The sequence below is a fragment of the Mustela lutreola genome, chromosome 2, assembly GCF_030435805.1.
Source record: "Mustela lutreola isolate mMusLut2 chromosome 2, mMusLut2.pri, whole genome shotgun sequence".
NCBI lineage: Eukaryota > Metazoa > Chordata > Mammalia > Carnivora > Mustelidae > Mustela > Mustela lutreola.
Window position 1 is genome coordinate 142685947 of NC_081291.1, and position 19005 is coordinate 142704951.

Genomic DNA, 19005 nt, shown 5'->3' on the forward strand with positions numbered 1-19005 from the left:
AAGGAAATTAAAGGCATCCAAATCGGCAAAGAAGAAGTCAAATTATCACTCTTCGCAGATGATATGATACTATATGTGGAAAACCCAAAAGACTCCACTCCAAAACTGCTAGAACTTATACAGGAATTCAGTAAAGTGTCAGGATATAAAATCAATGCACAGAAATCAGTTGCATTTCTCTACACCAACAGCAAGACAGAAGAAAGAGATATTAAGGAGTCAATCCCATTTACAATTGCATCCAAAACCATAAGATACCTAGGAATAAACCTAACCAAAGAGACACAGAATCTATACTCAGAAAACTATAAAATACTCATGAAAGAAATTGAGGAAGACACAAAGAAATGGAAAAATGTTCCATGCTCCTGGATTGGAAGAATAAATATTGTGAAAATGTCTATGCTACCTAAAGCAATCTACACATTTAATGCAATTCCTATCAAAGTACCATCCATCTTTTTCAAAGAAATGGAACAAATAATTCTAAAATTTATATGGAACCAGAAAAGACCTCGAATAGCCAAAGGGATATTGAAAAAGAAAGCCAACGTTGGTGGCATCACAATTCCGGACTTCAAGCTCTATTACAAAGCTGTCATCATCAAGACAGCATGGTACTGGCACAAAAACAGACACATAGATCAATGGAACAGAATAGAGAGCCCAGAAATAGACCCTCAAATCTATGGTCAACTAATCTTCGACAAAGCAGGAAAGAATATCCAATGGAAAAAAGACAGCCTTTTCAATAAATGGTGCTGGGAAAATTGGACAGCCACATGCAGAAAAATGAAATTGGACCATTCCCTTACACCACACACAAAAATAGACTCAAAATGGATGAAGGACCTCAATGTACGAAAGGAATCCATCAAAATCCTTGAGGAGAACACGGGCAGCAACCTCTTCGACCTCTGCCGCAGCAACATCTTCCTAGGAACAACGCAAAAGGCAAGGGAAGCAAGGGAAAAAATGAACTACTGGGATTTCATCAAGATCAAAAGCTTTTGCACAGCAAAGGAAACAGTTAACAAAATCAAAAGACAACTGACAGAATGGGAGAAGATATTTGCAAACGACATATCAGATAAAGGACTAGTGTCCAGAATCTATAAAGAACTTAGCAAACTCAACACCCAAAGAACAAATAATCCAATCAAGAAATGGGCAGAAGACATGAACAGACATTTCTGCAAAGAAGACATCCAGATGGCGAACAGACACATGAAAAAGTGCTCCATATCACTCGGCATCAGGGAAATACAAATCAAAACCACAATGAGATATCACCTCACACCAGTCAGAATGGCTAAAATCAACAAGTCAGGAAATGACAGATGCTGGCGAGGATGCGGAGAAAGGGGAACCCTCCTACACTGTTGGTGGGAATGCAAGCTGGTGCAGCCACTCTGGAAAACAGCATGGAGGTTCCTCAAAATGTTGAAAATAGAACTGCCCTATGACCCAGCAATTGCACTATTGGGTATTTACCCTAAAGATACAAATGTAGTGATCCAAAGGGACACATGCACCCGAATGTTTATAGCAGCAATGTCCACAATAGCCAAACTATGGAAAGAACCTAGATGTCCATCAACAGATGAATGGATCAAGAAGATGTGGTATATATACACAATGGAATACTATGCAGCCATCAAAAGAAATGAAATCTTGCCATTTGCAACAACGTGGATGGAACTAGAGCGTATCATGCTTAGCGAAATAAGTCAAGCAGAGAAAGACAACTATCATATGATCTCCCTGATATGAGGAAGTGGTGATGCAACATGGAGGCTTAAGTGGGTGAAGAATAAATGAAACAAGATGGGATTGGGAGGGAGACAAACCATAAATGACTCTTAATCTCACAAAACAAACTGAGGGTTGCCGGGGGGAGGGGGTTGGGGAGAAGGGGGTGGGATTATGGACATTGGGGAGGGTATGTGATTTGGTGAGTGCTGTGAAGTGTGTAAACCTGGTGATTCACAGACCTGGGGATAAAAATATATGTATATAAAGAATATATGTTTATAAAAAATAAAAAATTTAAAAAAAAAAAAAAAAGAAGAGAAAAGGCTGCTTGTTTTCTTTCTCCTTAAAAAACAAAACAAAGAACAGAAAACAAAACAGGAAGAGCAAAGTTGCTTCTGATGAAATATATAATTATTTATGCTATGGATATCATCATATTATAAATATTAGTACAACCAGAAACCAATCCATGAAGAATCTGGAAAACGTTCGGAGAACAAAGTTTCAAGGATTTTGTGAACTATTACTTAAGTGTTATGTATCCAAAATCTGTTTCAAATGTTAAATTTACATTAAGAGAAACTTCTGTAAGAAATCTATTCACACTTACTAACTTCAAAAATTAAATTAATATTCCATTATATTCAATTAATCCAGGAAGGAAAAGGATCATTGCTAGGTCTGGGCAGTAGTTTCCATCATTAAGAGGAGAGTTGACGCTGAACTAGATCAGGTTATCCTCAGGAGAGAAGACTCACAGAGCCACAAAGGTGTTTTGATCTCTTCAAAAAGGGACTCAGCTTTTAAAAATCAAGAGAATTTACTTACAAAATCTGGGTTTATGACTTCTTTTGAAAAACCATAACCCTTGGCAACCCCTGCCTTAAGAGGCCCCTTCTTGGAGAAAACTAGTATAGAAGAGGTAGAAATTTGGGTGAGCTGAGACTTTAAGCTCCCAGCAAATGCACCATTGTCCCAATAGAACATTATTTACAAAACGCAAATTCAAAGATAAAATTATTAAGAATTTCAAGACAACATTTGCAGAGGATTAAACCCAAGTGGCATGAGGCCATTTATTTGAGTGTGGGGCCCTGAGATACTATACTTGTCATATACTCACATAGCTGGCCCTGCTTATCATTCACAGTGCTATTGAAAAGGCTGTACCGGGGTACCTGGGTGTCTGCCTTCAGCTCAGGTCATGATCCCAGGGTCCTGGGATCGAACCCTGTGTTGGGCTCCCTGCTCAGTGGAGAGTCTGCTTCTCCTCTGCCCCCTCTACTGCTCCCCCTGCTTGTGCTCTTTCCTCTCTCTCTGACAAATAAATAAATAAAATCTTTAAAAAAGAGAGAAAAAAAAGAGAGAAGGCAAGGCTGTACTGTTATGTCTTGTATACCTGTAGAGGCCATTAATTCTCATCTGATACTTAATTTACACAGACTGTTAGTGAGTTTACCCACTGGGTCTTGGTTAATACACACACACAAACATATGCATATACACAAAAACATGCATATATATGACACTGAGGTCTTATAATAACATGGCAACCTAAACAAAACCTTAGATTATGGTTAGGGGGCTTCTGGATGGTTCAGTTGGCAGAGCATGGGACTTGATCTTGGGGTTGTGAGCTTGTGCCCCATGTTGGGTGTAGAAATTACTTAAAAATGAAATCTTCAAAAAAATTATGTTTAGGACATACCGTTTCAGAAATTATGAAGGAGGATTATGTTCTTAAAATATTTCCCTTCAGTTAAAAATATCTAGAATTGGAAATATTCGTAATTGAAAAAGATAGGCTTTAGTTGTTAGCTTTAGTTGTAAATAAAATGTTAATTATCATTATCATTATCATTTGATGTTGGATATTTGAGGTATTGGAATATCTAACCATGCTAATTATTAGTTATGTAATTTATGCTCTTTTATTTTTATCTATTTATTTTAAAGATTTTACTTATTTGAAAGAGAGAGGGAGCATGAAGTGGGGTGAGACGCAGACAGTGAGGGAGAAGCAGACTCTCCACTGAGAGCTGAGCCAAACCTGGGACTGGAACCCAGGACCCTAAAATCATGACCTGAGCCAAAGTCAGATGCTTAACTGACTAAGCCGCCCTGATGTCCCTAATTTATGCTGTTTTGAAAGTAAAGTAAAAGTAAAAGTAAAATACACTTAGGTGTCTCCGTAGGTTAAGCATCAGACTTCTGGCTCAGGTCATGATCCCAGGGTCCTGTGATCCAGCCCTTAGTGCACTGTGCTCCCCGCTCAGCGGGGAGTCTGCTTCTCCTCCTCCCACTCCCATTTGTGATCTTTCTCTCTCTCTCAAATAAATAAAATCTTTTTAAAAAGTTTTGTAGAAAAAATTCCATTAGTAGTTGTATTATATGCTTATAGGATTTATCTCAGCTATTCCTTCTGTAGACTATCCAAACCATTCTATCTATGTAGTTAAAACCAAGGCACAATGAACCTCAGGAATGCCCCTTGAGTTAAAAATACTGTACAATGTTCTCAGAAGGAAATAACCAACATCTATAGTTTCAAACCCATTAAATAACAATGAATATCATGATCACAGACCTTTGTTTGTAGTTCCTCTTGTTCTTTCTTATACTTTTGGATTATTTCTTGATGTTTTTCCTTTTCAATATCAAGTTCCAGTTTAGCTTCTTCCTTAAAAAGCAGAGCTTGCTCCTCAAATTCAACTAAGTGTCGGGCTCTTTCCTTGGCCAGCTCAGCTTCAATCTAGAAAACAGCATTTAACACACATATAAAGGCATTTGACCTTAAGATGAGTAAATCAAGCTTATTTTCAGACTCTAATTAAAAAAAGATTCTAATATTAATTATTTAATGAATCTAATTTTTAAATTCTAATATTTAAAAATAATCTGACTCAGAACTTAGGCCAGAAAAATTGACTTTAGGTCAAATATTTCAAGATCCTCTAAGACCTTCTAAGGCCTATAAAATGAGTAGAGAAGTTAGGACCATATATTATGACAGTTTTCAGAAATATTAAAAGCTTAGTCTTCTGTATATTTGTATTATAAACTCAGTCCTTCCCAGAAACCCTATAAGAAAAAAAAATAAAAAGATTTGGAGGACTTAGACTACATTCCACTGAAAGCTCAGTGGGGATACAAAGTACAAATGTTGATTTTTGAATGGCCTTCTCTTGATGGTGATCCCAAAAAGTTTGAGAGTCACAAATTATCATTTTAACATGATAGAGGCCAAAAGGAAGATTAAGGAAAACACAGTCAAGTTGGGGATGCCTTGTATTCATGTTGTACTTATACAGAACCGCAGCACTGGAAGGGGTATTAGAAATCCTCTGGTTCCATTTCTTAAGCTTCTGTGAATTGTGGAAAGAAAAGCAAGGGCTTTGGATTCAAACGAAGTTGAGTTTAAATCCTGGCTCTGAAACCTGGCTCTGCCACATTCTAACTATATAATCTTAAATTGTGACTGTAACCTCTCCTGGTAGAGTTATAACTCGTTCCCTTGGGAGTTGTTATGAGGATAAACGGGACAAAACATCTATATAAAGCTCTAGCATGAGCAGGGATTCAATAGTCAGTGGAGATGACTTCTGTGCTCTGACTCTTCAGTCTCTCCTACAGATAGACTGACTGCATCAAATGATTGTCTGCCCTATGCCTCAACACCACTAGAAACCATAACTCACTCCTTCCCAGCAAGCATTTCCATCTTCAGACAGTGCTAAGCGTTAGGCAGTTTTTCCTTTAGCTGAGCCAACATCTCTCTCCCTGTGGTTTTTAACCATTGCTTTTGGCTCTGCCTAGCAAGAGAGAACAAATCTCTGAGTACTGGAGTCATTCAGGCCTGGTCGTTCATCTAGTGAGATTAGAGCATCTCAGTGACAGGCTGATTCTAGATTTACATTGCGCCATGATTATAAATTCCTAGAGGGAGTAAATGCCAGATAACTGGCAAGAATAATTGTCAAACTTGACTTACTGTGATTCATACCACTACGAGAGGAAGAAAGAGGTCAACGTGAATTTCTCAGGGAAACACTGAAGCCAGGGTACCAGGAAACAGAAAATTTGCTAAGAAAGTTTACATAAAGTCCTTCAAATTAAATAAAATACAGATAAAAGACTAGCCCCAGTGTGGGGTCTGTCACATTTATTGTACCATTATAGGACTAAGCATTTCCTCCAAGGCAAAACAATTGTGTTTGCACTCAGTGCAAGGAGTTATTTTGGCTCTTTCAAAATAAGTTTCTGGATTGTTTGAGAAAAAGGATACTAAGGATCATTTAGGAACATGATAGCATTGCTCAAATGTGTTTTTTCTCAAACTCCTAAAGGCAAGGGAAGCCTCAGGGGCACTCAGGAAAAAACAAAAAACAGATGTTCTTCTAAATTCCAGGTACTTACATCTACCCAGCTTCTGCTAGCCATGGAGACAGGTGTCTCAAATAAACGGTCTGAACCAGAAACCTAGATACAATCCCTCCCCACCTGTTCCTTCCCCAGTCAAGATACAGTAGCCACATTCCATCTAGTTATTCAGGTCAGCAACTGGGGCATCATTTTTATCCTTTACCCTTAATACAACACTAAGTTCTATTCACTTTGTCTCCAAAAGATGCCTTGAGTCCATTCATTTCTTCTCATTTCCATTCCTAACACTCTAGTTCTGGCCACCATCATCTCTCCACTGGCCTCCTTACTTCCATTCCTTCTCTCCAATTCATGATCCACCCAGCAGGGTGTTCTTTACAAAATGCAAATTGGATTATATTACTCCCTCTTAGTGGTTTCTCAGGGTGTTAGTATAAAATAAAAATTCCTATACATGATCTGCTCTTGGGTCACCACCAGCCCATGTGACACCTTTGTGTGAACTGACAAAGCGTCCCTTCCTTAGACGAACATAGCCTCATGCTGAGCACGGCACCTGGTGGGCAGAGCACTGGCTGGATTCCAGCTCCCTTTTCTCTCTTGGCCCACATGACTGTGTTGGGCAAGCACACCGTCTACGGCAGCCCTGGACTTCTCCCACCTGACTTGCACTTTTCCCATTTGATTCAGACACAGTGCTCCAACCACACTGGAATAGATAAGAACATATGAAAGGAGGATATCAAATTTAAAACATTTAAAAAACTTGCAAAGTATAATTTAAACAGTTAATAGCCTACAAGATATCTTGACACTATTAAAAACCACAACTAATTAAAACATTTTTTTGAGAAGCTGAAGAAAAATGTGAGCTGAGGTACTAAAATATCAAGCATTCCAAAAAAAATTCCTTGTGTGGCTAATTGGTAGAGCCAAATAGTTGTTTTAGGACAAAAAGACATCTTTCAGAATATGGACCAATTGCTTGAATTAAGAGAATAAGAATATATGCAGACTAGACGGGACAGGACGAACTATAAATTAGATGATGGAAAGACTTTAGAAGGACTCTTTAAAATGTTTTTTTTTTTTTAGTTTATTATGGGGAGGAGGCTGTGTAGGAAATCAGAATCCCTAGAAGAAGATGAAACCTGAAAGTATTCAGGGAAGAAAAGGAAGTAGCTGATAGACCGAACGAGTCAAGTAGCAAATCAGGTAGCAAGTCCTTCTTGCCCCTAAATTATTCCTTGGAACCAACTACTATAGGTAAAGGGCGGCGGGGTGGCGTGGGGGGGTGGGTGAAGAAATAGGAAGACGTGGAAGCCTGGGTGGCTCAGTTGATTAAGTGTCTGCCTTTGACTCAGGTCATGATCCCAGGGTCCTTTGATCTAGTCCAGTGTGGGGCTCCTTGCTCAGCAGGGAGTCTGCTTCTCCTTCTGCCAGCTGTTCCCCCTACTTGGGAGCAAATGTGCTCTTTCTCTCTCTCTGATAAATAGGTAAATAAAATCTTTTAAAAATTAGGAATAAAAGGAATAGAAGGAAGGTGGGAAATAAAAAGCATGTAGATAGAAAAGAGAAGAGTGATTTACTATTACTGAGTTGATTTTTAATTTGGACAACCAGAGAAAGAGAAGCAAAGTAACAAGTTTCAGGTGGGATTTCTAAACATTTAAGGAAGTTGCAATGCATGCAAAGGGCCATCTGAATGTGTTGACACTGTAGCATAGAAAGGTGATACTACTGGTTCCTTCATAATGTGAACAGTTTGAACAAAATGATGAGCAAACAAACATAATGATTTTTTTAAATATTTTTTAGAAATAGTTTTATTTATTTATTTATTTATTAGAGATTATTTATTTGACAGAGAGCACAAGTAGGCAGAAAGAGATGGGGAAGCCAGGCTCCCTGCTGAGCAGAAAGCCCGATGCTGGACTTGATCCCGGGATCCTGGGACTATGACCTGAGCCAGAGGCAGAGGCTTAACCCACTGAGCCACCCAGGTGCCCCCATAATGATTTTTTTAAGCCAGTGTATTGTCATTGAGATGAATTCATGCCAAATTATTGTGTTTATATTTCTTATATATTGATACAAGCTCTTTAAAATATCTTAGATAGAGGCATTCCTGGGTGGCTCAGTTGACAAAGAGTCTCAGGTCATGGTACTGGGGTCCTGGTATGGAGCTGGGCTCCCTGCTCAGCAGGGGGTCTGCTTCACCCTCTCCCTCTGCCCCTCCCCCTGCTCTCTCTCTCACTGGCTTGCTCTCTCAAAGAAATAAATAAAACCTTGAAAAAAAATACCTTAGATTAAAAAAAAACTTAGGTGGGAGAACTTATGTCTATGCAAAATAAATGAATGTGGTGATGGTGCTTATATAAAATATAAACCACTTCATATAGTAACTGATAGCAATTTTAATAATCATGGGGAAATTCTGATTTCTAAAACCAAAGCATGAATAGTATATGATCTTAGGAGTTAAACAAAGTAAAATAAATTGTTATCTCCGTACACATTTCATTTTTTGGTTTCTATTTATTTATTTATTTATTTTGCTTTTTATTTACCTAGATTGCCCAATACCTCAAACCCCTCCTTGGTGAAGACTTCCTGATGACTCTAGAAGACTCTGAGTATGTTGTTTTTAATTCCCTTTGTATTTGTGTTGAAATGCATAATTAGTATTTTATAACACCTGTGTCTAACACTGATGTGCAAAATTCTTTCTTTGAATTATTTTCCAAGTCAGATATTTGTGATTGATTCTGCGATTATTTTCTGTCTATGGAGCCAAACACCATGTTGTAATATAATCACTCATTATTGACAATCCCTATAAGCAAGGGAGTTTCAGGAAGTAGTAATTAGGTCATTTGTTTATATTTGATGTATGTATATAATATTAAAAAATATATCTCCTAAAAAGAAATTATTTTACTGTTTTCAAAAAGTTAAAAAAATGCTGGTTGAACACTAATTCTTCAGGTTATTTATGAATTAACTGATGAATAAATATATTGCAAAAGTAGATGATTATTCAAATACATAGACTTTGCAGTAAAAAAAATAATGCTAAGGAATCAGAATATATATTGAAGTCCTGCCAAGAACTGTGTAAACTCGGGATGAAAGGAGAGAATATTCACTTGCTACCAATACAGGCTGGGATGGCATGGTACAGAACACATTTTATATGTTAATCCATTTAATTCTTACAACATATAATAATAATAATAATATAATTATTATTATTCACACTGGATTATGAAATAGGTTCAGAGAGGTTAAGTACCTTCACCAAGATCACAGAGGTATTATGAGATGGAGGGGGTGTGCACACTTAGATGTTTCTGGTAGATCCCATGGCTCAGCATGTTTCATTTTTCCATGTAGCCTGACTCTCCACACATCTACATAGCATAGTCATTAAGGGCATAGACTTGGTATTTATCTAGTTTCAAAATATTTGGGGATCTTTCCAGATAACCTTTTGTTAATAAATTGTTTCAATTTCACTGTGGTCAGAAAAAAATATTTTATATGTCTTGAATACTTTTAAATTTGTTGAGAGTAATTTATGCTGTAGAATATGATCTATTTTAGTAAATGTCCCATGTGTACTTGAGAAGAATGTTTATTCTGCTGTTAAATGGAGCATTTTATAAATATCAATTAGGTCATGTTAGTTAATAGTGTTGGTCAATGCATTCCTTAAAAATAAGTTGTTTTAAAAAACTATTATATTATTTTCCATAGAATATATCTCTACTAATTTTCCAGGTATTTTTCTATCAGTTATTATTGAAAAAGGCCTATTACTGACATCTTTTACTCTAATTATAGATTTGTCTATTTCTTCTTGCTGTTCTATCAATTTTTGCTTTATTTTAAAACCCTGTTACTAGGTGAATAAACATTTAGGGTTATTATGTCTTCTTGGTGGACTAATCCCTTAAACATTATGAACTTATGTTCATTATCCTTGCTAATATTCTAAATATTCTCTCATTTATTCTTCTCGTACCCACTTAAGCCCCCATGTTGCATCACCACTTCCTCATATCAGGGAGATCATATGATAGTTGTCTTTCTCCGCTTGACTTATTTCACTAAGCATGATACGCTCTAGTTCCATCCATGTTGTCGCAAATGGCAAGATTTCATTTCTTTTGATGGCTGCATAGTATTCCATTGTGTATATATACCACATCTTCTTGATCCATTCATCTGTTGATGGACATCTAGGTTCTTTCCATAGTTTGGCTATTGTGGACATTGCTGCTATAAACATTCGAGTACACGTGCCCCTTTGGGTCATTACGTTTGTATCTTTAGGGTAAATACCCAATAGTGCAATTGCTGGGTCATAGGGCAGTTCTATTTTCAGCATTTTGAGGAATCTCCATGCTGTTTTCCAGAGAGGTTGCACCAGCTTGCATTCCCACCAATAGTGTAGGAGGGTTCCCCTTTCTCCGCATCCTCGCCAGCATCTGTCATTTCCTGACTTGTTGATTTTAGCCATTCTGACTGGTGTGAGGTGATATCGCATTGTGGTTTTGATTTGTATTTCCCTGATGCCGAGTGATATGGAGCACTTTTTCATGTGTCTGTTGGTCATCTGGATGTCTTCTTTGCAGAAATGTCTGTTCATGTCCTCTGCCCATTTCTTGATTGGATTATTTGTTCTTTGGGTGTTGAGTTTGCTAAGTTCTTTATAGATTCTGGACACTAGTCCTTTATCTGATATGTCGTTTGCAAATGTCTTCTCCCATTCTGTCAGTTGTCTTTTGATTTTGTTAACTGTTTCCTTTGCTGTGCAAAAGCTTTTGATCTTGATGAAATCCCAATAGTTCATTTTTGCCCTTGCTTCCCTTGCCTTTTGCGTTGTTCCTAGGAAGATGTTGCTGTGGCTGAGGTCGAAGAGGTTGCTGCCTGTGTTCTCCTCAAGGATTTTGATGGATTCCTTTTGCACATTGAGGTCCTTCATCCATTTTGAGTCTATTTTTGTGTGTGGTGTAAGGAAATGGTCCAATTTCACTTTTCTGCATGTGGCTGTCCAATTTTCCCAGCACCATTTATTGAAGAGGCTGTCTTTTTTCCATTGGACATTCTTTCCTGCTTTGTCGAAGATGAGTTGACCATAGAGTTGAGAGTCTATTTCTGGGCTCTCTATTCTGTTCCATTGATCTATGGGTCTGTTTTTGTGCCAGTACCATGCTGTCTTGATGATGACAGCTTTGTAATAGAGCTTGAAGTCCGGAATTGTGATGCCACCAACGTTGGCTTTCTTTTTCAATATCCCTTTAGCTATTCGAGGTCTTTTCTGGTTCCATATAAATTTTAGAATTATTTGTTCCATTTCTTTGAAAAAGATGGATGGTACTTTGATAGGAATTGCATTAAATGTGTAGATTGCTTTAGGTAGCATAGACATTTTTTTTTTTTTTTTTTTTTTATTGGGAGGGAGACAAACCATAAGTGACTCTTAATCTCACAAAACAAACTGAGGGTTGCTGAGGGGAGGGGGTCTGGGAGAAAGGGGTGGTATTATGGACATTGGGGAGGGTATGTGTTTTGGTGAGTGCTGTGAAGTGTGTAAACCTGGTGATTCACAGACCTGTACCCCTGGGGATAAAAATATATGTTTATAAAAAATAAAAAATTATATTAAAAAAAATTCTCTTATCTTTGAAATCTACTTTTCTTTTTAAAAAAGTATTTATTCATTTATTTGAGAGAGAGAGAGAGAGAGAGAGAGAGCACATGCTGGGGGGAGGGTCAGAGGGAAAGAGTGACTGAGAATCCTTCAGCAGACTGTGCTGAGCAGAGCCTGACTCGATCCCAGGACCCTGAGATCATGACCTGAGCAGAAATCAAGAGTCAGCTGCCCAACCAACTAAGCCACCAAGGCACTCCAAAATTTACTTTTCTAATAGTAACTAGTTCCTCTTTCTTTTGTTTGTGTTAGCATATACTTGGTCTTATACATCCTTTATTTTTAATCTATTTGTTAAAATATTTATTTTAAAGTGTATTTTTTTTTTTTTTTTGTAGGCAACATATAGTAGAATCTTGCATTTTTAACCAACATGACAATCTCTGTCATTTAATGGGGATATTTAGGCCAGGGCCTGACAAACTGTGGCCACAGACAAAATGCAGCCACACCCATTCATTTGCTTATTATTGTCTATGGCTGCATTTAAACCACAATGGGCAGAGTTGAATGCTTGCAACAAAGACTCAATATCCCCACAAAGCAAAAATATTTACTTTGCGGTCCTCTACAGAAAAAGTATGCTGACCCCTGGTTTAGGATTTACATTTAATTTATTGATATGATTAGCTTTAAATCTATCTTGCTATATGTTTTCTATTTGGCCCATCTCATCTTTTTGCTCTTCCTCTTTTTGTCTTCTTCTGAATTTTTTTTAATCCAATTTTATTTCCTTTGCTGGTTTGATAGCTATGATTCTTTTTCTATTTTTGTGGTTGCTTTAGAATTTATAGACTACATCTTTAACTTAATGCAGTCTGTGTTAGATCACCCAGGTGACAGATTTAACATTCCAAAAGAAAAGTCTGGTGTCTTGAAGACATACAGTTGAAACAATCCAAATGAAACAAAAATAGAAGACTTAAACAAGAACATCAGTGAGCTATGAGACAAATGCAAGCAGACTAATATATGCATAATTGGAATTCCCAAAGGACAGGAGAGAGAAGAAAGGACAGAAAAAATATTTGAAGAAATAATAGCAGAATAAAATTAAGAGTTAATGAAAACTATAAAGCAAACATTCAAGAAGCTCAGCAAAACCTCAAACACAGCAAGGAATATTCTAATCTAATTGCTCAAAAATAGTGATAGAAAGAAATCTTAAAAGCAACCAAAAAATAATAGACATTATATAGAGAGGAACAAAGATAAGGATGACAGCAGATTTTTCATCAAAGACAGGATAAGGTCTAAGGATAAATATTTTTTCTGTCCTTTCTTCTCTTTCCTGTCCTTTGGGAATTCCAATTATGCATATATTAGTCCACTTGCATTTGTCTCATAGCTCACTGATGTTCTTGTTTAAGTCTTCTATTTTTGTTTCATTTGGATTGTTTCAATTGTGTGTCTTCAAGTTCACCAGACTTTTCTTTTGGAATGTTGAATCTGTCATTAATCCTATCCAGTGTGCTTTTTATCTTAGATATTGTACTTTTCATCTCTAGGAGTTCACTTTAGATCTTTTTAATGTCTTTTATATCTCTACTTAACAAGGTCACTTTTTCCTCTAGTTTTTGGGCAAATGGAATATAGTTATTGCAAGTGTTTTAAGGTCCTTGTCTGCTAATTCTAATATCTGTGCCTTTCTGAATCAGTTTTTATTCATTGATTTTTATCTCATTCTGAGCCATATTTTCCCTTTCCTTTTGGATGGCAATGTTTTATTGAATGCAAGGCATTGTAAATTTTACCTGGATAAATTTACAGATGCTGGATATTTTTGTATTCCTATGAGTATTACTGAACTCTGTTCTGGGATGCATTTGAATCGGCTTGATTTTTATACATCTCCCTTTTAACATTTATTAGGCAGAATCAGCTCAGCATTTAGTCTAGGGCTAATTTTTTCCTACTACTGATGCAAGGCCCTTCTGACAAGTTTACCCAGTGCACTGTGAATTATAGGTCTTCCAGTCTGGCCTTGTGTAAGCATTTGGTACTCCTCCCTAGTCTTTTCAGAAAGGTCTTTCTCTGCCTTTGGGAGTTTCCCCACACATATGCACTAACCACACATATACTTAATATGTATATTAATACTTAACTCTTTGTAGCTCTTCTGTGTGCAGCTAGCTCTTCCCAGAGAACACCATCTTGTGAACTGTAGCTATCTTGATCTCTCTGGTTTCCTCAACTCAAAGAACCTGACAGACCTCCTAGATTCACACTTCCTGCACTGTGGCCTTAAATTTATTTCAAGGAACTACATTTGGGCAATCACGGAGCTCACCTCATTTGTTCCTATCTGTAAGAATAATTGTCCTTTGTGGTCTGATACTGAGTATCTTGAAACCATTGTTTTCGATCTTTTCTCCAGTGGTTTAGTTAGTGAGGGAGAGTAAATCTGGCTCTTATTAGTCCATCTAGGCCAAATGAGTAAGTTTTGGGTTTTGTAGTTAGTTCTTCTTTTTTTTTTTTTCTAGGTTTGTATCAGTTGTTATTTCCTGGCTAAATAACGTTGGCAACTTACCTAACTCCTCTGAGCCTTATTTTTTCCCATGTGCAAATGGCAATAATAATTTTATAATAATTAAAATTACATTTATGGAAAGCATTAAGCACAAATCCTGGCATATAATAAACACTCTAATAATGGAGACTATTCTTATTATCTTGATTAAGAGTTTAAATCAGATGATATTTGCAGGCTATTCTAGATCTATAATTCTGTGATTTTATTAGCTCAATTTTGAAAATTACATCATAATTTTATAAATTAAAAGGTGCTCTCATTATTCTTTTTGGCCATTCAATTATACATAAGTGAAAATTGATTATTTTATGACAGGTTCATCCCTGTCAAATTCTGTTATTTTACAACTTGTCCTTTTAAATTCCATTAATAGTATACTTAAACATATTAGGAATTATTCAGCCATTTGGCTCTTCTATTTTGAAGAAGAATTTGAGATTTTGTTTGCTTCTCTTTGGTTCTGGATTTGACTTTTTGACTTTTTCACTATTAATCCAATTCCTCAGGCAGCAAGTAAGGTTCTGTTTGTTTGAACTATTGGTTTTTAAGAGCTCTATGTGCTACTTAAAATGAAGTCAATAGTAGTACAATTCTAAGATGTTCCTAAATGGGATGATATCTTAATAATAATCTAACAAAATATTTTGTTAGAATTTGTTTATTATACTACAAAATAATAGTCAACACACGACTACCACTTAATGTCATCAGTCTGGTTATAGAAAATATTTTTAATTATAAAAATTTTAACTGAAAAGTAACAACACTGTGTATTTGGGACCAATTTTAAATGTTCAGTATGCACATTAATTCATTTTTTTCCACATCAAAGGAATACTTGAAATAAATAAAAATCTATGACAATTAGTAAATATGCAGTTTATTTTTAAATGTGCCATCCTTGTTGCATAGCAACTATTGATTCTATTATGTGCTTTTTATATACTCTAAAATAATTAAGTACAGGCACAAATTGCTATCTACTTTTTTTGAATGTTAAAAGCATTTAAGCTATGAAGTTTATTCTAATATGTGTATTATATATTTGTAAAGGGAACATTTCATTCCTACATAAAGGCACAGTGACCCAAGAAAGAGATAACAATGTCATATTAGTGATTTTCCTTTCTCATGAGAGGACTTTAAGGGAACTTTTTATTCATAGTCTCAATAATGAGCACAGCCAAGACATAATTATCATTCCTTGGCTTTACTGGTCTGGATCTTGATTTACTGCTAAGCTAAATGATAAGATTTATTAACAAGTTATATCCTCTCAACAAAATGAAATGCCCATTTATATCATAGAAAATTATACATGCTAAAATACATTTATGATATAATTAATTTATTAGAATGATATCACGGTCTTAGCAAGAACTTAGAAAATTTTACACAGGTTTATTTTCATCATCAGATTAATAGCATGAAGCAAGACTACAATGCTTCTATATGATCAAATGCTACATTAACTTGGTCCACTTGCTATGTTAGCACCTCACAGACAGGATACAGTAAGCAGCAGTAATAGGGAAGATTCTAAATGCAAAGCCTTCTCTAGTAGATTGTATCTCAAAGTCCTTCACGGGGTGTGACCATGAAGATAAGATAATACCAGTCTAAGCGAAGCTCAGATATTTGAACGGAAGGGAAGAATCTGTGAATCTCTATTCACATTAATTCCATTATTGAAATTTTTGCATCAAAAATGAGGTATTTACAGTATCTCTTCATACATACTTCCAAATTGCTCTCCAAAGAGTTGCTGTAACTTCCAGCCCTTTAAAGACTGAGTGTGAAAGATTATCTCACAAGACCTTACCACAATGCCAAAACTACTCTATTAACTGGACTGATTTTTTAAAAATCTCATTGTTTTAATTTGCACTTTTTTGGATTGCTGGTTAGGTTAGTCATATTTTTTGTATTTTCAAACATGGATTGGTAAGGATGGAGGAAGTAAGTAAGAATGGGCTAGTCAATTGAATACCCCAAAGCTAATAAAAATGAGAAAGAATTAAAGAAATGTAGGCTTTAGAGAAGAAGGAAAAGAAAAAGTCCATACTTCAAAATAAAACAAAATAAGAATGAGCCATTTAGAGCAACTTTAGTCTATACTCTCAACTTTTGATTGTTGCCTCTATGGAACTGTTATTATAGTGTTCATTTCTCTTTTAGCCCGAGTGTGCTATCCCTGAGGGACAAGGAAAGAGGAATTGATTTATAGAATACCAATAATGCCTGAGTATGGTCAGATGAGTAAAGAATGGAAATGAAAGTGAAAAATTTAGAACTGACCTAGCCAGCAGCAATATCTAAAAAGTGTTTCAATTGGGTGGGTGGTAGGGTGGAAGAGTCCAGGTAGAGATATTAGCTGATGTGGCCACTCATGTTGCTTGAGGTTACAAGTTATGAGGTCTAGTCATCATAGAGAAGAATCTGATAATAAGCAAACAGGTTGTCAGGACTTTAGTCAAGCAATCTGAATTTCAGTAGCCAGCTCTACCTCTAGATGCAAATTTACAATGTTATCAGAAAACCAAGGATGAAGACTAGTGCTAGGGCAGGCATTAGCTGGGCAAGAGAAAGAGTTGGAAAGGCTTCAGGGCATTCTTCAGGATAAGATCCTGGGATCATCAAGGAGTACCAGAAGTTTATGACAGGGAGATGATGGCAGTAGCCTTAATTACTAGACCTGTACAAGGCCTGAGAAGATAGGGACCAATAATTTTTAGAATATTATTTGTATCCTTTAAAATTATACAAGTATTACATATTTATCATTGAAGCTTTGAAAAATTTAGGAAAATCCAAAGATAGAAATTAATGCATTTTTCAGCATGGGGAGAGAAAATACTTTCTTTGTAAATAGTGAGCTAAATACTTATTCATTTTGCTTTGCCAAAAGTTCATAACTGAGTAATTTTGTCATTTTCCATTCTCTTTAGTATCTTCCTTTTAGGCAGAGAAATTTTGAGAATAAATTAATATTCCCCTGCTTCTAAGGATGTAGTCAAATGCAGATTCTGTCCCTTTACAGGAAAAAGTTAAATACTTAAAAATAAAAAAGCACACTTTTACATGAGTACTAAGGGCTATCCTGATTTTACAAGGTTTTAAATTCTGTTCTTACCTTTTCATTTCCCATTATGTTGTCTAATATTTTGGAAAAGACATACACTATAAGCATGTTTGGTCTAAGAAATTCCAGAAGGAATCAAAATGTGCATAGAAGCCAAGATATCTGGGATAGCATTCTGGCAACAGAATTTTTTTTTTCAAAAGATTGCATTTATTTATTTGATAGAGAGAGATTAAGCAAAGGGAGAGCAGCAGGCAGAGGGAGAGGGAGAAGGAGACTCCCCACTGAGCAGGGAGCCTGATGTGGAGCTTGATCCCAGGACCCTGAGATCATGACCTGAGCTGAAGGCAGACAATTAACTGAACCACCCAGGTGCTCCAAACAGACAGAATTTTTAAAAAGCAAAATAGACACATGCAGATGAAAGTGACATTATCATTACCTTCTCTCTCCAGTTATCATCATTCAGCAGCTTCTGTCTAAGGGTTTCCTGCAGCTGTTCAATGCTTTTCTGATGTGAAATCAGCATTAGTTCCCTGAAAACCATAAACCCAACAAATGAGTCAAGACCCTGACACTCTTCCTAAATTGCAGTTCCTTGCTCAGAGAATAGTATTTCACAACTTAATCTGTTCTTTCTCTTTAGCAATATATATACTACCACTAGATACTACTTTACCGTTAACAGCAATTTACAAACACTACAAACAAGGTAAGTATTTTTCCAGCCTTAATTTTTGTTTAATAAGTTATGTTATTACTTTTGCATGAAATAGTAACAACATATGTAGAGTCACAAATATCATAAAACATTGCACATTATGGTTCCAAAGTTTAATGTCTAAATTCTAACACTAGACAATATTTTATTTCCTAAAGAAAAGGAAAATATGTTTGGATATGCCATAAAATCAACACATTTGTGGTTCTCTCTAGATTTATTTTTCTTTTACTTATACTGATAGGAACAAACCAAATTAAGTAGAAATTCATGTCTGAGGTATGGTATAGTTCAAAACATATTGGAAAATTGAAAAGAAAACACAAAGAACATTTTAATATTTTAACCCACATAAATGGATCTTGAAGTTTAGTTTGTAATCCTCTGGGTGGGGTAAGTGCAGAAGATTCATAAGAGCTTTTCACAGAGGCACTGAAATTAAGCTTTTGAATATCACAAGTAGTGGCAAAAGCACACTTGTTAATAGGACTCTCCCTCTTCCATAATCACCACATCCCTCCTTAGTTTCGATGTAGGTGATTCTTCTCCACTGCTTATTCCTAATTCTTATCTCTCTGTTTTCTATCACCACCCTGTTCCTTGTAGCTCTGACTCCTTTCTCAAAATTGTGACTTTCAGTTGTAACTGCCTGTTGGACATCTCCACCTTAATGAACCATTAATACCAGATCCATTAAAAAACAAGTTTACTATCATCTGCAATCTTGCTTTTCCTTTTGACTTCTAAAAATCTTTGAGTCAAATCTTTGGTTTGAAATCCCTGAGTTTTCTCTCTCTCTTCTCCTTGTTCTA

General features: G+C 36.1%; 1 protein-coding gene across 2 annotated transcripts in view; it reads right to left on the reverse strand.

Moving 5' to 3' along the window:
- The window catches only part of LEKR1 (leucine, glutamate and lysine rich 1), a 189456-nt gene that overhangs the window by 20924 nt on the left and 149527 nt on the right, over nt 1-19005 (reverse strand). For both annotated transcript variants that reach the window (XM_059163678.1, XM_059163679.1), the window contains exons 10-11: nt 17915-18008; nt 4343-4507 (exon numbers count right to left, since the gene is read on the reverse strand). In XM_059163678.1, coding sequence (XP_059019661.1) covers nt 4343-4507; nt 17915-18008 — 259 coding nt within the window. The remainder of the gene's footprint in view (nt 1-4342; nt 4508-17914; nt 18009-19005) is intronic.